General features: G+C 33.9%; 4 protein-coding genes across 4 annotated transcripts; 1 reads left to right on the plus strand and 3 right to left on the minus strand.

The window, feature by feature from the left end:
- Positions 1-2,100: 2,100 nt before the first annotated feature.
- LOC131662846 (uncharacterized) lies at positions 2,101-9,055 on the minus strand. Its single transcript, XM_058932807.1, has 15 exons — positions 8,447-9,055; positions 8,232-8,369; positions 8,024-8,171; positions 7,823-7,947; positions 7,639-7,755; positions 7,188-7,342; positions 6,724-6,751; positions 5,096-6,413; positions 4,039-4,538; positions 3,827-3,964; positions 3,623-3,758; positions 3,363-3,487; positions 3,182-3,292; positions 2,900-3,105; positions 2,101-2,235 (listed from the first exon to the last, which is right to left on the minus strand). Exons 1-14 carry the CDS (start codon positions 8,939-8,941, stop codon positions 2,908-2,910), a joined length of 3,732 nt encoding a protein of 1,243 aa, XP_058788790.1. The 5' UTR covers positions 8,942-9,055; the 3' UTR covers positions 2,101-2,235; positions 2,900-2,907.
- Positions 4,565-6,878, minus strand: LOC131662828 (keratin, type I cytoskeletal 9-like). Its single transcript, XM_058932786.1, has 2 exons — positions 6,724-6,878; positions 4,565-6,413 (listed from the first exon to the last, which is right to left on the minus strand). Exons 1-2 carry the CDS (start codon positions 6,787-6,789, stop codon positions 5,091-5,093), a joined length of 1,389 nt encoding a protein of 462 aa, XP_058788769.1. The 5' UTR covers positions 6,790-6,878; the 3' UTR covers positions 4,565-5,090.
- A 1,431-nt stretch (positions 9,056-10,486) lies between the features above and the next one.
- Positions 10,487-23,412, minus strand: LOC131662853 (DNA-dependent protein kinase catalytic subunit-like). Its single transcript, XM_058932821.1, has 18 exons — positions 22,960-23,412; positions 22,661-22,768; positions 21,311-22,584; positions 20,793-21,137; positions 20,569-20,724; positions 18,442-20,510; positions 17,944-18,375; positions 17,430-17,879; positions 16,867-17,357; positions 16,490-16,797; positions 14,423-14,568; positions 13,921-14,340; positions 13,073-13,841; positions 12,692-12,994; positions 11,804-12,619; positions 11,346-11,730; positions 11,052-11,269; positions 10,487-10,989 (listed from the first exon to the last, which is right to left on the minus strand). Exons 1-18 carry the CDS (start codon positions 23,054-23,056, stop codon positions 10,912-10,914), a joined length of 8,865 nt encoding a protein of 2,954 aa, XP_058788804.1. The 5' UTR covers positions 23,057-23,412; the 3' UTR covers positions 10,487-10,911.
- LOC131662829 (holocytochrome c-type synthase) lies at positions 14,919-16,284 on the plus strand. Its single transcript, XM_058932787.1, has 2 exons — positions 14,919-15,191; positions 15,291-16,284. The coding sequence occupies exon 2, from the start codon at positions 15,309-15,311 to the stop codon at positions 16,053-16,055; it is 747 nt and encodes a 248-aa protein (XP_058788770.1). The 5' UTR covers positions 14,919-15,191; positions 15,291-15,308; the 3' UTR covers positions 16,056-16,284.
- Positions 23,413-23,489: the final 77 nt, after the last annotated feature.

A 23,489-nucleotide genomic window follows, 5' to 3' on the forward strand; every position in this document is an offset into this window, starting at 1 on the left:
ACGACAAGACCGTAATGAAAACTAATGGTATTTTCGCCTCGTCAACGAAGACGTTACTCATCGGCACACTTCTTCCGTACCTATCAAAAGCGCCGCGCGCGTTGTACGTGTGACGCTCGGTATCGTGAATGAATTCATTGATCGTCAGCCGGCCCTGACGATATACAAGTCGGTCGCGCAGCCGTGACGGCAAGTGCAATTGAGGAATGAGAAACGTTTGGACGCGGAGATCGCGACTGCCAGATAACCGTTACGCCACCCGGAGAGATAAAAAGAAAAAAAAGAAGAAAAGAAACTTGCACATGTGCGGACGACGACGAGTCACATCTTGTGTTTTGGAAAATACTCTTTGGTGGACGTGATGTATGAAACAAGTGATAACAATGAAGAGGGAGTGATTTGAATTAGTCTCTAGTCTTTTCTGTGGTGATCTGAAAAAGAGAGTATGAAAATGATATTTGGTTTAGTGACGAGAAGCAATATTTTTCCACTGTTGTGTAATGAATTACCGGACTTGAGACCAATATGTTCATTTCAAATTAATTTGACTTTCTGGAAGTTGCGGGCTACGAACAAATCAACTATCCTATTTGGTGGGAATATGAGATGAAAAATATCGTAAACGTTAATAAGTTAGTTGTAATAATTTTTTCACTGAAAAACAAAACAAAAATTTATTATTATATTTCATAATGCATTGTACTCAATTATAATTGGTTCGCTACGCGATGATCAAATAAATAAGTTTAAAACCTAATTGGCAACTCATCGGTACTCGTATAATTAATAAAAAAGGAAAAGAAAATATAAAAGAAATTTTTTATCGCGACAACTAAAGATAATAATCGTGTCAGTCTATTGACGCGTTGATCGTCGCTTAACGAATTGAGCCGGGAAAAACCGAGACTCTGGCGAGAGTGTTAAAGGTCGCGACGGATGACGTGACATCCAATTCTTTTCCAGAATCCATTGCATCAAATGCAAAATCTCTTACGAAAAAAAAGCTCCGCGGTGTCAGCACAAATATTTACAGCTTGCTTGGAAGGCAGTTAATTGATTTCGAAGATTAACGTCAAGGGTCACTTCATTGAGATATTTAATTATACTTGTTATTGTTTCTGATGTGTTTACGCATTACTCGATTATTATCTCTTAGCGGGAAATAAAATATTTGGGATGCTGAGTTGATGTACGTGATAGTGGTTTTATAAGAAATCTAAGGGCTTATCTTTTAATGCACTAGACTACAGCGATAAGATTATTACACAGTAATAAATTAAAAATAAAACTTAATCATTTTGTTTGTATTTCTTAGACGAGGTTTGATTATGAGATTGTTTGAATGAACTTGTATAAAATGAAATATTGAGAGCTTAATAAACAAGCATACAAAAAACCTTATTTCTCCATTGAAATTATTTACTCGTAGATAATAGCGATATTCTTCAGTGCAGACTGATAGTACTATGAAATGATATGTCAAAACAAGGTCGATTTTATCTGAAAATGTGTTAGTAACTTATTTACATGTTATGTATTTAAATATCAATCTAAGTAGAAATAAGTTTTCTAAAATAAAACAATTCGAGTATTTTGGAAAAACCCAAATTGTTCAAGTTGAAAGTAAAATGAGCCGATGTAAAGCGACAGACATTTTGCAAATTGAAATTAGCTAATCGATACAATATTATTAACAATTTCTTTATTTAAATGGATGGCTAAAAGATACAGTGATAAAGTTAAAACTATTTTCTTCTATTTCATTCCAGTATTTTTTTTCCTCAACATGAACGATATCTTGTGAACATTATATATATATATATATATATATGTTTTCAATAAGCGCACTTCTACAAATCGCATTTATCCACAGCCTGCGGGACAACTTTGAGCCGATAATGATGGATTTGGACTACCCGAGCGTGAGTATTCCGGATATCCCGGATTTCCTGGGTAACCGTTGCTCGGTGCTGGAGAACCGATATTCGATCCTGGATAAGTGTTTGCGGGTTCTTGGTAAGAAGGATAATTAATCGCACGACCGGGATAAGGTATGGTAGGGCCTATATTATAATCCCTTATTCCGCAAGCACCTCGGTCTCTTAAAGGGTAGTCGCACACCAAGGTCCGCGGGTTGAATTCGGTGCCGATGCCGCAATTGAATACGAAGCAGCCACTGTAGTCGCACACTTGATATTTCGTGCAGTCACCCGGTACTGGCATAACGTAATCGCTCTGAAAAAAGCGTCAAGAACTTGAACAAATTTAATGTGATCTATACGTGTGCGTTTAGAAAAGCTGCTTGTTATGAGAAATTGAGAGCAAATTATCTTACGAATGTACATTTTTAACTTTTGTTTTTTTTATCCAATAAATTTCAAGTAAGAAAGGAACCAGAAAAAGCTGTTTGCTTGTGGTTAATAAAAAAATGTTCAAGTTTTATTGAAGATTTTTACGGTTTTAGTTTTAAAAAATATATGCTGTAACTTACAGTGACTAGATTCATTTGAAAAATTGTACTTATTCCAACAAAAATAAACACTATATGGTATTTCATACTTAAAACTTGAAAAAAAAACTACAAAAAAGAGATTTAAATCACAGCAGTGAAAGAGACAAGTCTTGTGAACGGCAGGAAGGTCTGAAACTTGACAAACAGGTAAATCAGCTCATCATTCGTTTTTAAATAGCTTTCCTTGATTTATAATTGTCCAGCAAGTAATGTGATGTAATATTACAGTACATAAGAGTGTAATGATCGTGTTTTTCCGACACAATCAATGATACTGCAAAATCTCTGCGTCTAATTGTGCGATATAAAAAATAAACGTTGTAATAGAAAGTACTACTCAAAATTAAAATGAAGCTAGTGTCTCAAAGTCTAATATGGTGACGATACCTTATTCATTATTTCGCAACAATTGCCGTCTCTCCTTTTCCCAATCTTAGTTTCTCTTTTGTATATTTAAGGAAATATCGATATGGTTGTTTCAACCCTGGATCATTTGCGGGCACTTTGAAAAGCCGTCGGACCGGTGATGAATTCAGAAGGAAAGCTTGCAGAAATCCATATGTACTACTACTTAGCCAATAAACATTGACTGCCTGTAGTGAAATTATTTTATTTTAATTAGAATTTATTTCAGTCACAGAAATTTAGCGCATGAGAAAGGAAACTTACAGCAGGACAATAAGCAGCCAATGGTATCATGCCAATGCTAACTACCCTGAAGAAAGCACATCTCCATTGCTCACTTCTTGATCTTCTTATAACTTTGAATGATTGGTGGATCTTAAAAGAATATTTTTTCGTCAATGTGTAAAATTGTGATAGTTTTATTTATCTAACTAATTAAAATTACCTCCACCAGTAGTAAGTTTATTAGTCCTATTGAGAATGGTAATATAAGATATGAATCAATTTCGGTAAGGTCAGTAATCCATCCAAATCCACCAGTTTTCATTTGATTGGTTATTTTTTCACTAACTGATTTTACATAAATTATCTTAATGAACATCTTAATGAACATTTGAATTTTCAATTATTTATTTATATTTATGAAAGATAAATGCTTGAAATAAAATATTTTATCACTGTTTTGGTCATATAAAAAAATCTTACTAAAAATAGGATGACACAGAATATATGTTGCAGTTGTCATAGAAATCCATGTGACACATTGCATGCTTAGAAGAAAGTATGTCTTCATTGGGTGACAATTTTCTTTTTTCACCAAATTCCACCAAGCTTCTTTTTTCTAAAATAAAATTATTGATTGATTATTGTATATTAAACTGATTTAATTAGGTAACAATAAGAGCTTACTGCTTCTTCATATTTTTGATTTGCAAGATCCTCGGGCCAACCATAATTTCTTTGAGCTATCACAGACTCTTTTTTTAATAGTTTATTGACCTTTTCTGCCTCTATATTTACCTTTTCTAATTTAGCCAAAACACGTATCTGAAAAATCATTCTATTAGAAATCTATTTTAGCCATTAATTTTAATATAAATCAATCCCTTTATTGTAAATACCTGTGTTATGGAAAAAGGTAGTAATATGATTGTTCTAATGAGAAATGTAGTAAGCACAATCGAAGCCCACCATGGTAATCCAGTAGCCTCATGTACTTGCATAAGAAATTGTAAACAATATTCTACCAAAATATTATCAGAGACGTCAGGTGAGATGAGATCTGATGTAGTTTTTTGTGTTATTTCTACAGAGGGAGGAGGAGCAACATTAGTAATATCTTTTAGTGGGTCAGGATTTTTTATTCGATGTAATCGTGATGTTCCAGAAAAATTTCTTTGAAAACATTTATATATTGGTAAAGTTGGTTGGCACAAAGTTTTGTTATTCGAAAATTTCATACAAATAAAACTAGATGAATGAATTTCCTTTCTCTTATGAAAAGTAACAGTGTGATAAGTGCTACTACATTTGTTAATATTCTGTTGTACAGACAGATAACGACATTGACTATATCGTAAATTTTGTAGCACCACTTTGTTCAAAATTCTGTAGTTCATTATTATTTACTCAATGCAATATTTCTATTACAGAACTTGAAAATAAATAAACGTTATTGTTATCAAACACATTATTATTTGTTACACATGGACATGGAGAACCGGTTTTCATTGAGAGGTTATCTTGGCAGAAGACAATATTATCTTTTATCTGCACCAGAGCATCATCTATTACCAATTAATTAATCATCTCAAAAGTCACTTCCTCAAATATTTGTTGTGTTGAAAAAAATAATAAGAAACGACGACCTTTTCAACCAAAAATACAGGTTTTATCCACTGGTATTAATTAATTTTCACAATTAAAAGTGTATATCATTTTAAAAAATCTTATCGGAACTCTAAGCGCAACAATCGTGAGCTTGAAAAACGTATAAAACCGTGTACGAACTTTATCAATTATACGTTAGAAACACAACCATGAAAAAAGTGAGAAAAGAAGAAAAAATACGGTCAATATTATTCAAATATAATCGATTTATTTTCAAGCTACGCACTAGTTTTTGTATATTATAGATGTACACAGCTCTACATCGTATAAATAAGTCGTTTCTTCAACAAATGGTGTTGCCATTGTCGCCAGCACCGATGCCCGGTGGAGGAGTGTATTTTTTGAGTGGAGGTGCCACCGCACCGTTGTTATCGTCGTTGTAGTCCTCGCCATTGTCGTCGGGATCCTCGTAATCACCCTCTCCGCCTTGATGTGCAGGTGGATATGGTGCCGGTTTCTGTGGAGCACCACTACCACCGCCCATGTGACCTTTGTGTCCTGGGAATGGATCACCACCAGTCAAACCCATTCCACCCGACGGTCGATGGGGAGCTCCGTTTTGGCATGCTCTGCAGTTGCCACCTTGAGCGTTGGGCTGCACTAAGGTCTGCTGCTGATTTTGCGTATCAGAAGAATGAGGACTACCACTACCGCCGTTGCCAGGTCTAGTGAATGCATGCCCACTCGGTGGTGGTAAGCCACCTTGGTTTCCCATAGGTCTAACACCTTGCAAGAAAGGGTTGCCACCACCGCCGCCACCTTGAGGTCCGTGATTACCAGCCATGAAAGTGCTACCGCCACCTCCGCTATACGGCTTCTGAAAACCACCGTTGGAAGGATGGCCACCTTGTGATCCTTGATTACCACCCATGAAAGAGCCACTACCAAGTGCGCTTTGCGGTCTCTGAAAACCATCGCCAGGATAGCCACCTTGTGATCCTTGATTACCACCCGTGAAAGAGCCACCACCAAGTGCACTTTGCAGTCTCTGAAAACCATTGCCGGAAGGATGGCTATTTTGTGGTCTTTGATTACCACTCATGAAAGAACCACCACCAAGTGCACTTTGCGGTCTCTGAAAACCATCGCCAGGATGGCCACCTTGTGGTCCTTGATTACCACCCATGAAAGAGCCACCACCAACTGCGCTTTGCGGTCTTTGAAAACCATCGCCGGAAGGATGGCCACCTTGTGGTCCTTGATTACCACCAATGAAAGAGCCACCACCACCTCCTCCTTGCGGCTTCTGAATACCACCGGTAGATGGATGACCAGCTTGTGGTCCTTGATTTCCAGCGCCGTGAGGACTTGCACCGTTATCACTTTGAGGTCTTTGACTGCCACCTCCGCCTCTTCCAGCACATTTCTGACAATTTCCACTGCCTACCACTTGTTGACCATTGACGGCTGGGCCGACTCCATTGACTATTCCACTCGCGGCAGCAGCCATCATCGCTGAGCAAGATCCTCGATCGCTTAGCGGATAGTCGCAGACGCTCACCAAGGGGTTGAATTCGGTACCGGGCGCACAATCAAATACGAAGCAACCGCTCGCGTCGCAGAGCTGGTACTTCGTACAGTCGCCTGGGAAGGCCATTATCTCGCTCTGAAAGAATGCACATGTGATTTGTCTTCATTTGTCTTAATTAATAAATGCTTGTGATTTAGATTTGTTGATTGTTAGCTTGCAAAATAATAAAAAACTTAATGCTTCAATGGTATTGTCTTTTGAAATTTATTTATTCTTTCGTGATTTTTACGAATAAAAAAATTTGTGTTATTGAAAAACAAGTGAAGCTATTTATGTAGAATTGATCGTTAATTGGTTATTTAGGGTTTTCCCAAAAATTTTCTAATTTTAAGAATAACTTCATTCAAGTTTTTAACTTAAAAAATTATATTCATAAATTACTTACATTGACTAGATCAGCATAGAGAATAATACTTAGAGTAAGGCAGAGACGAACAAAGGCAGACTTCATGTTTATGACTAAAATAAATTAACCACTAATCTCTTAAAAAAAATAAGCATGAAACGCTTGAGAAGTTAAGACTCGAATACAGGAGAATCGGTTTTAAACGTTGCTATTTAAACGGAATTCCCCCAACGAAGGCATATAATTGTTCTTTTCTTATTCTAATGCCAAACATGACGTAATTTTCTAAATGTCTCGGTCAAGATCAATATTGTTAAGCAACGATCATCGTGTTTTCCCCGATTAAATCATTAACGATGTAGATTTTCCCGACACACTGCAACTGCATTGCTAATCGATAATAACAAAAGTCGCGATGATCTGCTATTATGCAATCGCATATGCCAGATATTCCGGCGAGATTACGGAGAAACGAGGCAAACGCATCTCCGCATTATACTTACAGTTTCGATTTGAGATTACTATAGAACTGACGATACGGATGTTTATCATTTTCCAATAAGGGTATACCGCATGTGCGACGAAGCTTTGGTGATTGTAAGATGAAGGCTTGCACCAAGCCAAATGTACTACTTGTTAACCAGTAGATATTCGTTGCCTGGAAATAGAGGAATACTTATTTTGATCTTGGTTGTAGTACAGTTTTGAGAAAATATACAATGTGTCCTAGGCAATAATAGTCAGTCTTAAAAATAAACTTATTTACTATTGCAGCATTGTCTTTGAAAAAATGTAAGATAATAACATGAAATGCCAAGTTTTTTAAGCTTATATTTTTCTTTGCTTTAAGTCTAAAATACTATAACGTAAAGTTAATTCTAATGAAATTAATTTACTATATTCATAAATCATAAAACAATATTAAATTAATAGTATCATTAATAAAATACTTACTGCAGGTAAGAGACTAGCAATTGGTATCATCACTATACTTATAACTCTAAAAAAATTAGTGGCATACTTGTCTAGTCTTGGGTTTGATGGAGTTTCTGTTCTGAATAATCTATGAACCTAAAAGTATTTAGTTTTTCTAAATTACCTAATTTTTTGATAAATTGCTAGGAGTTATAAAACTTACTTCGATAACAGCTATATTTGTGAGACCCAGTGCAATTGGTAAAATCATATAAGGATCCGGAATAACAAGACTAGGAAACCATCCTAAGCCTCCTACGCTCATTTCTATAAATGTTACCTGAGCAGCTACTCAAAGAAATTTTATATTAAATAGGTCTTAAGGCTTAAACATTAAATTTAAATTTTCATTCTCTCCTCTTACCAAAATCTGCTTTTGGAAGCATGTAACATAAATTTCTAGTAGCAAAGGAAAATGCAAACCAGAGTGGGAGCTGTACCCAGATGAGGATAAAATTCTTAGCTGGATGACAATTTTCTGTAACTATCATTTCTTTATATTCTCTTGATACCTATTATCATTATTTTTTTAGTTATATCAGCATATATTTCAAATATCACTGATAACTTACAGCTTTTCCATATTCTTTCTTGACAAGTTGCTCTGGCATATGACGAAACTGACAAGCAAAATTGGCATCTTCTTTTAGTCTTTTTACAACTTCATTCATTTCTTTATTGACTTTCTTGAGTTTTGCAGTATTCTGAACCTAATATTTTAAATATAAAAAGATTGTGTCAAAAAGTATGAAATTTGTCACATAAATTATCAATTTAATGCTAGTACAGTTATTATAGAAAAAGGTAGAGTCACTAATGTTCTAGTAATCAAAGCTGTGAAGATGATCGAAGCCCACCATGGTAAACCTGTTGTTTCATGGACATTTAATAGACATTGCTGAGCTAATTCAACAATTTTCCAATTAGATATATTTTTTAGCATTGGAGGGAGATATGTCATCATGGCATCAATAGTTTCCTCAGATAAAATATCACTTTGGATATCCAGTGATTGTTCATTGTTTTTTAGAACACTTGTTTCATTTGATATATGTCTAATTTGAAAATTTTTGCAAAGTGTTACAGACGAACAACTAATTGTTTTGAAAACATAATTATTTACAAACGTGTGATCACGATAAGTTTTTTCTTTTTGCTTTTGAAAACAAACTGTGTGATCGGCACTGCTGGATTTAGTCAAATGTTTTTGTACTGGTAAAAACTGAAAGAAATTTCGTTGAAATTTTTGTCTCACTAATTCATCGGAGATTCGGAGAATCATTATTGCAATCACAAATTATTCTTAATAAGTAAATAACTCTAGCATTAATATTATTGAAATAAACGTTTAACTCATGTCGCATGCCGATAGTCAACACTGCCGACTGAAATTTAATTTTGTATGTTAGGTTACGGATGCGGACGGATACGGACGCGAATTGCAACTCTAGTAACATCACTAAAAATATCTAGTTCGATTATTTAGTACCAACACTACCGGTAGTGAGCAAAAGTGACTGTTGTTTAAAACTGTAGCGCCGAACGTACCACATTTAATGTAACGCCTATCTAACCTTTACATTATTGCAGTTTTTAAGATGGCAAATGATAGAGAATTGATAGACTTTCAATTAGTGGAATTAGGCCTTAATTTTATGGAAGTACTTGAATATATGAGAAGAAGAAGAAAATATATATAAATGATATGTATTAATCATCCCAAAAACTTTTTTTACATTAGCATACTCATCAATAAGCAATATTCATGAAAATTTGAAAAGTAAATTGTAAACCTGACACTTGAACATTAAATGTGGTACGTTCGGCGCTACAGTTTTAAACAACAGTCACTTTTACTCACTACCGGTAGTGTTGGTACTAAATAATCGAACTAGATATTTTTAGTGATGTTACTACAGTTGCGATTCGCGTCCGTATCCGTCCGTATCCATACGTAGCTATGGGACCGGGGCCTTAGAAGCAGATGACAAATTTATCTGCGAATCATCTGCTTGCCGCTACCATGTGATCATTTGCATTCAAGGTACGAAAAATTTTCAATTTGATTTCTTAAAAAAATAAAACTAGTAAAAAGATCTATGAAAGTTTATTGAATTATAAAAAATATTCATGTATTAGTTATGCCGAAATGAAAGTAAAATAATCACAAACAATAAATGTAGTTTGTTTAATTCTTTTCTGATAAATTTTGTTTCAAGTGTATATGTATATACACTCGGCGTGGGATGGATATCATGGAATCTTTTAAAAAATTGGCATAGTGTTGAGTTTCAAATACATGCAAAAATAATAATGTAAAAATTTGACATCGGGGGTCCTTCTCGATTTGCATTCTTCATGCGCCTGCAATGTCGATTCGATATTGGCAAAGAAGGGATTTTGTAAAAGTTCAGAACAAGTAATCGAAATTAGTAGATTACGATACAAATGTGGCAAAGTAGATTCTTGTCTCGTGTGGCGTTTTACGTCCGAGCGAAGCGAGGGTGGAAAGGTACATGAGACAAGAAACTCTTTCCCGAACATTTGCTGTACCGTATTTTTTGATATGACGTGTGGATAGTGCGATTTTCAACGCTCGTTTTCTGCCGAGCATGCGGGAAAGATGCACTTTGCGCACGGAGTGTCGAAAAATTAATTATAGTCATAAGTATTTGGAGTCTTTCTAAATAAGTTTCGGATTTGAATCTCTTTTTCGAGAATATAACATTTTGAAGACGCTATATTTTATTATAATTGTGACACGTTAATTTATTTGCCAGATTTGAATCTTAAGTGTCGTAAAATTTTTGCTGAAGAGATCCCAATTCGGAACATATTTCGTAAGATTCTATATACTTACGACTATTATTATTTTGATTATTTGTCCAGAATTAGAGGACTCATGTTCTTTTTCTTTACTAACAAACCCAAAAGTACTATACTTTTCCTAGATCGCCTGTTATATCACCCGTCCGCAATAGCTTGCACCTAAAAGCGCCAAGAAAACGATTTGTATTTGATAAAACACTCAAACGAAATAATTCAATCAAAATTAATAAATGTCACACAGTAGAAATTAGAAATAATGTAAAAATATATTCAATTTTCATTTATACATATTTGCAGAGTTTAAGCAATTCACTATCAGATTAACTACATAAAAAGTAACTATAACGACAACAAATGTCTTTAATCTCTACCAAACTTTGTAATATCGTTAACAAGTGCTATGTAATAAATTCAATATGGACTTTATACAAAACATTTCCAGTCTGCCCACATTCGCCCAACTGTATTAACATCTGTTGCTAGATCCAATAAACAAAGAACCTATAATCAAATATTCAAATATAATAATCGTCATCTATGATATTTTATATAATTCAGCATACCTGTTCTTCAGGCAAAAGTTCATGATCCCTTAACAGTGATCTCGCAGTGGTATGGAACCTTTCGTTTCCGTTCACAATCATCTGATACAGAGCGAAGTACCGGTCTTCTGGCTTTTTGTGTACGCGCGATAATTCATCTGTTAAAATTTTTGAAGGCTTTACACAGCGCAACTTCTGTTTTATTATTTCAATTTTTCCTAATGGTGACCATTCGACGCCTGCAATTGAATAATTTATTTTATATGTGGAATAAATATAAAAAGATTTATTGACTACATAGGAAATAAATCAAACCATTGTGCGTTACATCGTCCTGTTTCCATATATGGTTCAACTTAACGTTCCACTTGATAGGTTCCTCAAGGAAAGCTTCTGAACATCCAATAATTAAATTGCTATCGGTTATCATAGCTTTCAGTACATGGCACATAATGGCACTAAATAAATCTTTTTCTCCGAATGGTTTCATGAAATTGATGATTTGTGCTGTTAATCTGAACGGAACAAGCTCAGGAACGGGAAGTTCTGCTGAAGCACCAAATATTAAATTAAAATTGGTACCGAAACAATCGCCATTAAAAATGTCAACGAGGATATTTTTCAGTCGACGATCGCCAACACCAAAAAGCCAATTGATAAGGCACATTGTCGCATAATTTCTTATAAAATTTTGTCGTATCTATAAGCAATAAATGTTGTTAGGAATAAATTAAAACTTATTATGACATAAAAGTTGATTTCTTTATATCTACCTTGAAATAACTGTCAAGTGACAAACTTATTTGGTGAAAAGTACATTGAATCAGATTTGGTTTTATATTAGCAGTTAGTTCTACAAGTTTTTCGGAAACATTATCCACTGAATATTTAACAAGAGCACGTTTATACACTAAACTTTTATTGGAATTTTCGTTTTCGGAAGCATGATTTATCCACTCCTGATATTTTTCCTTGGCGGTTTGAATGACCAATTTATCTACCAACGTATATTCTATAACCTCGTCTAGGGATTTGACATTGGAAATCCACTGTACTAAACCTGTCAAAGATGATATAGGTACCACATTGAACATGTTAACTGATAAATGCCTGTTACGGCAATTCAAATCATTTTTCAAAGTTTCATTTGCAATCTTGAATATCCGCTGTATTTTTTGATTTTGCCGTAGATCAAATCCACATTTAACTAAAAACTCGTAAGTCTTTCCATCAGAACCAATAATTTTTATAACTAGGCTTTTTGATGGTAGAACTTGCACAAACCGATCAATTCTCACGATCTTAGGTCTTTGTTTCAGATAATTATATTGCACAGGAACATCCACATCAAAATCTCTATCTGAGAAGTCATTTAAGAATGGACTGTAATGCGATAATATGGTAGATGTAGTCAACTCTGTTTTCTTCATTCTGTGTACCATACTATTCTGAAGATCCATAAACAATTGTTTAGCAATCTTCTTAGCATCTGTGGCATCCGACGTACTTGATAGTTTTTCAAATACTTTTGTATTGTTGGTTAATACGTTTTTTAGCTCCGTACTTTGTAATGTGACATTAGTAACGACCTATAAATAATAAAAAAACTTAAGACTTAATTACTCTATAACAATGAACAAGTCGTAAATGAATTAACATACCTGGCTCATTAATAAATCGATTGCCTCTGAAAGTAATTTATTATTATCTATGGAATTAATAAATTCTAGCAAACGATGCCTCAAGTATTCTTCAGGTTGACACAAGTATTCCATAGCGCAGAAAAAAGTGTCATACTTCGAGTTCGTGAAGACCGATTTGTACAACTCATCAGCTATCGGATTTTTTGCACGAGTTTTCCAGAGAGTAAGTATTATTGCGCTGGGAAAATCGCTGCAGAGCTTCTTAACGATTGGAAGAACTTGTGGTGCTAATGGAGTTGCTAAGTGCGATATTATTTCTTCCTGTAAAAATAATATTGAAAAGAATTGACTCCTTTTTGTGCGGCAAATCGTAAAATAATAAATAAAAGAATTTCATACCTGCCAATCTAAGAACATTTTGCTCGGAACCGCTTGGCACTTCTCTATGAAAATCTTTGACATTAGTTCATTGTTTCGATAGATTGAGTGCTTCAATAAGCAAGGAAAATATCGTATAGCTTTAGTCGATCCAAAGCTCATGGCTAGCAATAACGAAAAGAGAAATTCCTTTAGCAAAATATCGTCTCTATCGTAAACATCAATCGTCAGCTTTTGACAGTATTCTGCTAACTTTGTGTAACTTTCAGCCATATCCTTGGCGCTTCCCTCTTGACAAATATCCTTTAACGTATTAAAGCTGTAGTTGAAAAGCATGTTGTCGAGCGCTTTAGGATTTGTAGTTTTTAACTCTTGATTTATAAATTTATTTTCTGCAACTCGCCGTGCTATTGTATCGTTCATGAGTACCCAAGAACGCAAAGCTTGCACAAGCTCGAAAATTTGATGACAAATTTTTAATCTCAAAGATACGTCGACTTGGTCATCTTCATATAAATGAATAGCTTTATTCCACGACCCTACTAAGTAAGAAAATCGCTTATCCAAGTTAGCATCAGTGTTAGAATAAAATAAAGCGTAACGGAAAGATGTTAGATCAAACTGATGGCTAAGTTTTTGAATACTCTCGTTTTCCAAACCAGCTGTACGGAAATGTTGTCTTATTTGCAAGCTGTATTTACGAGCAATTTCTAAATTTTTGTACTTTAAGGCCAAGTCGTTCACAAGAAGCCGCTGTTTAATACTTGTCTCCGTTAAATTACTAACGATACTGTGAATATAAATATAGCGTTGAAATTTGGTATTTTAGTAAAACAACATGTTATTAATAAAAAATTAGTGGTACATACCCAGAATCCATCGATACATCTGTAAGCCTATTAGAAAGTAAACTTGCAAATGTCAATCTGTAGTTGAGCCGAATACTCCAATTGAGCAAATCATCACCGATTTTTGGTACTTTCGCCCCCCAAAGACTTATTAACTCTTTTGCTCCGTCGGACGGATCTTTCTCAACAGCATTTATGTACGATTCTATTTCACTCAATCTCTTGAATTTATCAAGAACTCGTTGATTCAATGCTTTGTAAGTCCATTTTCCACGCATATGTTGCAAAGTACTATATAAACATTTACGGGCTGTAGTGTTGTCTCCATTACACAAGAAAAATAAACTTAATTCTTCGCCATATGGTCTTGTAATAGAATCACTTTTCTCGTTCACCCATGCTTCGAGGAGATTGGTAAAGTCGGATTGAAAATCTCTGCCGCTAATTAAATTTTCTAATTTCTCTTGCAACTGTGCCTGAAATACAAATTGCGAATCAGTTAAAAACTTATCTGAGATGTTACGTTAAGATTATCGATTTTACTTTGAACACCCATGGTAATAATTGATCTTTATTTGGATATTGCCAAATCAAGTTGTAATCTTTGTCATATACAATCGCTTCAATAGTTTTATTGATCTCCGACCAAGATGAAAGCCTGCTCAAGCACTAAAAATACAAGTAATAATATTAATTTCGAATAAATAAATAAATTGTCTAAGCTTTAACTTGTGATGAGTATACAAACGTTAAATTATAGAAAAGTTTTTATTGCAGTTTTTTCCAACGAACTGAACATTTTTTTAAATCACTTAAATGAAATAAAGTGTTTGAAAATCTGAGGCATTGGATATCGTATAATAAAATTATGCGAAACAGCCAATACAATTACGCAATTAATTAATGATGAAAACACTGTTGCGTTATTCGCAAGCTTGCTTATTCATAAGTCGTCTGCGTGAAAGTTGGACGTCAAAAGAGCACTGAATCCTCTTTACCTCTATATTACACAACCGCAGAACGCATGTGAGGTGCTCAGTTCGCATTCGGATTTTAGCACGCGAGCGTTACTTTTTTTTGCACTATACCAATAGTCGCGTAATGCTGATATTAAATTTAAGATACAAATTGACATTCAGAATGCTCACGACTCTAAATAATTTCTCGCTTGTTGTTAGTTAGTTTTAATATTTCCTACATATTTCGTCAAGTGTTTTCAAATGTTTCAAAAATTATAACCTCCAACAAATAACAGTGTGCTCTAGTTTTTTTCTTTCAAGGAAAACGTCAAGGTATTTATACAATAGGACATTACGTCACAGTATCACAACCGATGTATATTAATAATTATCATAATTGATGTGTATGTTAATTATGTTGGATTTTTGCAGTTTTGAATTTACATAAAAATGGGCAACAGTATGACATCTCAAGTATCAGCAGCTACAGTGGCTCCTCAACCAAGCAAAGAAAAAATGTCAGGATGTCCAGTTCAACATGACAGTCCACCAGTTCATAAGAAAAGTGAATGTCCTGTGCAGCACGACGTCAACGATATTAATCCACTTAACATGATGCCTAAGGAGAATCAAAATCCAGCACCTGATCAACCATTTCCGCTGTCAAAAGATAGACAAGTGTCTACTATACCAAAAGCTAGCGAGGAAGGAGGTTTCTGGGTCTATCCTTCACCGCAGATGTTCTGGAATGCTATGCTACGTAAAGGTTGGCGTTGGAAGGACGAGGAAGTTTCTCCAAAAGACATGGATGATATTATCAAGATACACAATGCCAATAATGAGCAAGCTTGGCAAGAAGTATTAAAATGGGAGGCATTACATGCTAAGGAGTGCATGACACCAAAGTTGAAAAGTTTTGGAGGTAAAGCCAAAGACTATTCACCAAGAGCAAGAATTCGATATTTCCTTGGGTATGGATACCCATTTGATAGACACGATTGGATTGTTGATAGATGTGGTAAAAATATCAGATATGTGATAGACTACTATGATGGTGGCCAAGTCAATGAGAAGTTCACATTTGCACTATTAGATGTTAGACCTGCTATGGATTCAGTTGAAAATATTTGGGATCGCATGAAGGTAGCATGGTGGAGATGGAGATATGAAAACACTTCAGAGAAAAATCCTGTTTGAAAGTTCAAATTGGTATTTGTAGATATGTATACACATGATTTTAACTTCTTATATTAAAATTACTAAATAAAAAATCGATGTTTTTGCATTTGAAGATTAATTAATCTTATGGTACTATATTTGTACTTAGACAACATTGAAATTATATAAAATTATAACTAAATTGAAATAATACTATGGATTTATGAAACCTCACAATAAATATACAATAACAGATTTTTATTTAATTTTTCATTTCAATTATGTACCTTTCGAAAATAAAGTGAACAGTTTAAATTAGACAAGATTACTTTTCGCAAATTAAAAATTTATTTCAAAATAACTTGCTCGATTATTTCTTTATTTTCAAATCAGTAAAATTTCGATAAATTTTCTATCAAATTTTTCCTTTTTGTAAAATAAAATAATTATGGCAATAGATAAGAAATACTCACGTCAAACATGCCAACCATACAGTAATCTTTAACAACACCATCGGTCACTTTAAATCCTTCCTCATAAGCATCTTTCGCGGTTGACCACTCCATTTCTGCTTCAGCAGACGAGCCTTCACGCAGAAAATGAAGAGATGAATCCAATGACCAGTTTTTGAAAATACTTTCCACGACATCGGAATCATCGATAGATCGATAAAGCGTGGCTAAATACGCATTTGATTGTAATTCACTGGCAATTTTTTTGCCTGTTCCGTAAAGATCGGCATAGTCATAGTTTATGGATTGCTTTTCGAGTATAAGAATACCTAAAACAATTACTTTCATTATACATTTATTTCAATTCGTAGATTAAAATTCAACGTGATAAAACTTACCTAACGATTGTAAGTCCATAGATGTAGAAATCTTTAAAACATCATCAACATCAAATGAACAGTTGCACTTGTACAAAATCTCCAGAGCTACAGGTGCAAACTCATTAACTTCCTTTAATGCTTTTTTACACATGTTCACCAACGACTCTAAAAGCGTATTATATCTTTCCTTGCTTTTGGAATGTTCCAGTAGTCCGCAAATTATTGTCACTGACAATTGAGCAGCATAACTTGGACATTTCTTAGCATAATCTTCGATCGTTGCAACTACATCAGCCTGATTGATTGCGAGGTCAGGTAAATATGTACCCCTGTAAGTGCGATTTAATTTCATGGAATTCTCTTGCTCCAATTTTTCAGACTTCAATATTTCGTAGTATTCCGCGGTGTAATTGCGAGTTATAACTGATAAGAAAGCATATTCGTCAATCTCTATGTTTAATGGGAATTTGCGTTTTGACAGTCTTACGTCATCGTTATCTATTTTTTGTCTACAAAAAAAAAACAAACAAAAATAGAAAAAAGTAAAATAGATTAAAAACTAAAAATTTATTCTTGCATACCTGGGACTATCATCAATATCCATCAGGGATATAGGGTATGTAGGGGATGTAGGAACTGTAGGGGATGCAGGGGATACAGGTGTCTGTATTGGAACCTCCTGTAAACCAACCAAATTTTTAGGCAATGATGTTGGTGACACAATAACCCCCATATCCTCCGGGTCCTCATAATTACAAGGTACTAGAGGACTAAACAGAAGTTTCTGATTGTCCGGGTATTTGTTCGTCAGGTCAAGCATCAGTAAGCAAAGAAATTGCGCGTAACTCGAATGAACCTCTAGATTAAACATATTTAATATTTGTTCCAGCCTGTCAATGGCATTTTCCTTGAATTGTGCATTATCTCGCCAAAAGTCTAACGCTTCTTCTTGTACTTCCTCTGATGGATCAGACACACCGTTGATAAGTACTTTCTCGGTTAAAGTTAACAGATTTTTTGTGTGTTCATCGCTGCAAGTGATACGTAAAGAAGAAAAAAAATCATATTTACATTTCATTATTTTACGTTACTCACCGTACTTGAGGTTCGACTTTAATGCACTTTTTGTAAACACTAATAAAAAACCAAATGGCACTACTTTTATGGTCGATCAATACATCTTTTTTTGCATACATTTCAACAACTCGTGCGTAAGGCAACAACTGCTGTATATTAAAAATTTGCACTAATTCATCAATAATTTTAAAACCCATGCTGACGCAGGGCACTATTGTTTTATCATGTAGTAGCTCTATAAATTTCATATTCTCAAGTTTCTTATATATGACGGATGGTTCGGATCCCGCCATCGTCTCCCAAATCATTTCAAAACACTTGACTTTGCACTCTCCATCTTTCAAATCAAGTGGATTGATGAACGTTAAGAAGTCTTTGTATCTGGCTAGCCATGGACAGACAGTATACATCAAATAAAACATGCTAACGCAGAAATCGGCACTGCCACACCTAAAATAACAAGTGTTTATTCATCTGAATTAATTTGAAATTATAATGTTAAACATTTCATCTTACCTCCTCATTTCACTAAACAAAGGCATCAGAACTTCCTTCGCTATTATCTCTTTCTGATCTTCTGCTACACAAGACATTATATAGCCTAAAATCTCGATAATCTGAGGTGACATGCGTTTTCTCCATTTGTATATTCTATTGATGACAATATTCTGCACATCTTCACGGTAACTAATTTCTTCACGTTGCACGTCTCCTTTGAGAAGCACGTAAATAATTCTTATCGCTAAAATTTCATCAGACTGCATTATGATAGAAAGGTTTGCAGGCACTTGTAACTTTGAGCCCCAGATCATCGTTAGATTATCGATTATCTCGAAGTTGTATTCGCAGACTGGTACAGAAGAATCTTGGGCTTGTTGTACCAGAGCTTCTATGAGCTTTTGTCCAGCTTCGATTTCAGATTCATTCCTTAAATTACAACCAGCATCCAGAATCATCAGCAGAATGTCTCTGACGAGATAGTTAATCTTGTTTTTACGAAGGTAAAAGCAAATGGCTTTGGCAACAGATTCGAAAAACAAATGCATGCAGGGCATAAAGGCACGTCTGGCATTGATCATTACTCTCAGTAGGTACAGTACAACGTTCATCTTGTCGGTATCGAAAGCGGCGTGAAAGTCTACCATCCACTCGGGAAAAGTATCTTTTTCAGGCTTATGATCGTTCATATACAAAAAAATTCCAACGATCATTCCCATACATTCATGATCGTTGAGATCGTCTTGTTCGAGGTTGACTCTCATTCTGACGCCAGGTTTACGCATCACATTGATGAGCTTATCTGCTATTAATGAGGGAAGAAGCTCATATTTCCTCTCGCAGTCAATAATTTTCTCCCAAACCAGATGGTTCTTGAATCTCACTTCCTTGAATATCGAGTTCTGAAAGGTCTTCTCGACTTGTAAGCTTACCATAGCTATGTAAGAATTCAGTGCTGAACAATGTAACAGCCTTGTAAGCTCCTTCTCCTCGTCGAATTTTGCAGTGAAATTACGTGTCTCATGTGAACATCTCAATAGAAAAATATTAAGATAATTTTGGGGGTAATCTATGTGAAAACCAAGAATGATTTTGAACGGTATCTTAGCGTACATAATTTCGAACAATCGGTAAGAGGCTATTTTATTAACTAAGCTGTGTTTTCGTTTAGAAATGTCCGATTCATTCATTTCTTCGAGTATGAAGTCGTGCAAGTTTCGAAAGTAGCGTTCGTAAAAACTATTCAGTTCTACATGAGTGCGACAACTTTCAATGGACGGAAGGAGGAAATAATTGAGAACGTCGAGTCTTTCTTCCACGCATAAATTTGTGTCTCTGAAAATTGCGTAGATTAATTCTATTTTACTTGCCGCATTTCCATTTAACATCCCATGAAAATAATTTTCCATGTACTCGACCAAGTTGACGTCTTTGAAAAATGTTTCGCAAGCTCCGCAAGTCAGTAGAACTATACCTTCCCAAAGTATCCAAGACTTCATAGTGGCGACTTTATGGATAAAAGTATTGAGTTGTTGCGGTGCTTGTAATCTTTCTTGTTTGAGTTTTTTAAATAAAGTAACTACTTGAGACTTGGAAGCTGTTGAATCGTCGACAAAACATCTGATGAATCCATCAACTATCTCAATTCTCTTAGCTGCACTGCTACTTTCATTAAATTCTTTCAAAATGTATGGAATCAAAGGATTAGGCAAATTTTCTTTAGACATCGATGGATCGCTACTTAAGAATACTGCCTGTCGAAAGATTTTGAAAAATCGGTCGTGATATTGTATGTCGAAAATGAGATCTTTGTAATCGCTGCAAGTTTTTACTATACCATCAGCAAAAATTTTCGAATTATCATTTACATTGATTGCAGCATACTTAAGGAGAGACTCTAAAAATAACAGTAACAGTTCTGGTGATGATATAAGGTTTTTGTTGAGTATAACGAGGGTTTCTATGGGATTTATCAAGAAAAACTCAAGTATTGGCTGTTCGAAAGTATCAAAAAATATGCTGGCTGCTGTGCTATTACTAGAACATTCATTACTGATGAGAGTGATCATGAATTCTGCTAGCTCTGGCTAGAAATATAGTTGAATCATAAAATCAGTTTTATCTGTCATAGTGTATACAGCTTACCTTATAGAATAATAAGTGGAAGTTTAAAACACATTTTAGATACTGAATCACATTTATGCCAATGCCTGCATTTAAATTATTACCGATTGTGAACAAATTTAAAGTTACAAATATATTTGTGATCTTTTCCTTTGTATAAGCAAATGTGAATTTAAGCTGTAAGCATTAACATTCATTAATTGATGATAGAAAAGTTACATTTCAATTGATATTTAAATGTATACCCTTTTTTCAAAGTTTATAAATCCACAACTTTTTAGCCTAATAATGCCATTCAAGAAATATTTCAGACTAAGAAAATCATGTTTTGCTGACATCAGTTGTTGTAAGTCTGAGAAATTTTGAAGTTCTTCTTGCATATCAATAAAAAAATTCTTTTTGAATTTAGATAAGTATGGAGGTGGTAAGTTATGAACTGCAATAGCCAAAAACTTTTCTAGCATTTGATGTTCAACAGCATTTAAATTCTGCTCTGAAAACCCAAGTTTTTGTGGGCACAGAGTAAAGCGAGATACTAAAAGGCACAAATCGTCATTCCATATGTTCTTTATGATATTCTTTACTTGTCTCTGTATAAAAATAAGTTGGAATATTAAAACCATGATGTTATTGTTATTATCACTTCAAGGCCTAAGTTTATTTGAACTCTGCAGAGGTACACAAGGTATCTGTACATATTAGCCTTGCCTACTGTTTAGATTTTATATCATATGAAGCAAAGTAATGAAGTGTATAAACTTACCACTGATATGGAATTAATGAAAGCAAATATCTTCAACACAACTTTATTCATTAGTTCTAAGATTTTTTTTTGTTCTTCTGTATTTGCTGTTGTGAGTTTTACAGTATCCTCAACGTTTTTATTTAGAAGTATAGAAATAAAATTTTTTAATATATTCAAAAGATTTATCTTTTCCTTCTCATTCTTGTCTGCTGTAAAAACATCTTCTGGTGTCGTCATTTCTCTGTCAAAAACCCAAATGTAGAAGTCCAAAGTTCTTGCCAAAGTTTTCAAATTTTCCATATCAATGTTTTCAAAATCTTTTAAACCTTTTAAACCTATCTTTTTTAAATTTTCAATACCATACTTATCTACAAACATTTTTGTCGATTTTATATTGCTAACATGTACACAAAGATCTTCAAAAAGCTTAATGCAGTTACTTCTTAATAATTTACTAGGACTATTACATCGTTCAAAAAGCCATATTACTGCACTTTGTAATGTCTCATTTGCAAATTCTGAAGGTTTTCTTCTAGAAGGAAATTTAGCATTAAAAATATTTCTTGTTGAGCAGATAGTATCTTTAATGTGATTTAACGCAATTTCTACTTGAATTTCATCACATTTATCTAAATTTATTAAAAAACTATGAAGGAATTCTAGCCAATACTTGTTTGGCATAATCATATGTAAATTTGGATTCATACACAGGTCGAATAAATGATTGAATATAAAAGCTGCTGTTAGAGGTTCATTGTAAGATGGATATGTTGCTAAATTTATGATTTTGTGAACTGTATAGTGATAAATTGGAGAAGTTTGTTGATCTTTTCTTTTTATCAGATCTAATATACTTTGCAGATATTCTTTGATGCATATACTAATATAATCTTTAATAACAAAGTTGCTTTCACAGTTTAAACATTGTAACAAAATTTCTAAAAATTTCATGGATATATGAACATGAAACACTGACTTCAAACTGAGATAATGCAGTATTTGTATTATAAACTGTTGCAATAACTTTGTAAAAATATTATTGGTCTCACAGCCAAGACTGAACATCACAGAGTACAAATACTTATTTAAGCATAATTCAATTGATTTTTTCCCTAAACTAAGAGTCACTAATGTATGTAACAATTCAGTTACTGAGCATTTTGATCTTTTATTATCAGTTGCTATTATTCTAGGAAATAATTCAATGATATTTAATTGCAACTGAGCACTATCTGGTAACATTAACTCATACAATATCACATTTGAACTGGGCCATAACATTTCTTTGTGAACTGTGAATAATTGTTTAATTTATTTCATTAATCAGATACACTATAACTGATAATATTATGTGTTATTTCTACTTACAAGATGAAAAGTAATACTGTATTTGAAAATTTACATCTCGATTATTTGTTAGAATGAATGGCACAATTTTGCTATTTACAATAGAGTAATCTATTTCCACTTCCGTTTCTGAAAGAGAATTAAGAATTCAAGTTGAAAATATAATTATTCATGATTATTCAATCACAAATCCATATTTGCTCTTTAAATGAGCATGTTATTGTAGTTTATAACCTCAAAACAATTTTTAGCGGTTGATTATTTTTCAATTAATTGTAATAAAACCAGATTGAAAAATTGAGTTAAATATTTTATTTTACCTTTTTCATTTTGATGTTCTCTTTCACAATTATGTGAATTGTCTCTATTGATATTATTACTATCTGTCAACCTCAAGACTCTTGTAGTCTTTTCCATTTTTACTTTAGAATGGTTGATTACATTTAGATCTCAGAAAGGTGATCATATTAGAGAACTTATGTCAACAATAGTCACAGAAAAAATATTGAATGTTAAAAAGAAACTGCTTCGGGGATAACAAGAAAGCCGGTTAATCAATACATACACTGATACACGTAAAATGAGCATCAAGCATACACGAATTCTTTTAAGTCACAACTTGTATCGCAATGCGCGCGCTGGGATTTCGCAAACAACGTGGCCACATATAGCCTAACACAAAAACTTTATCCGATAAATTTGAAATTGAAACCAGTGCTGATTGGAACATTGAATTGTGAATTTATTTCAATTTGTCGCCGGGTAGCATTTATATTTTGTTCATTTGATCCTGTGCACACACATAAAATCTTTCAAAACAATTTTTCAACATTTTATTATAGTCAGTTCA

Source organism: Phymastichus coffea, unplaced genomic scaffold (assembly GCF_024137745.1).
Source record: "Phymastichus coffea isolate CEN01 unplaced genomic scaffold, Cenicafe_Pcof_1.1 PCOF00028, whole genome shotgun sequence".
Lineage (NCBI taxonomy): Eukaryota > Metazoa > Arthropoda > Insecta > Hymenoptera > Eulophidae > Phymastichus > Phymastichus coffea.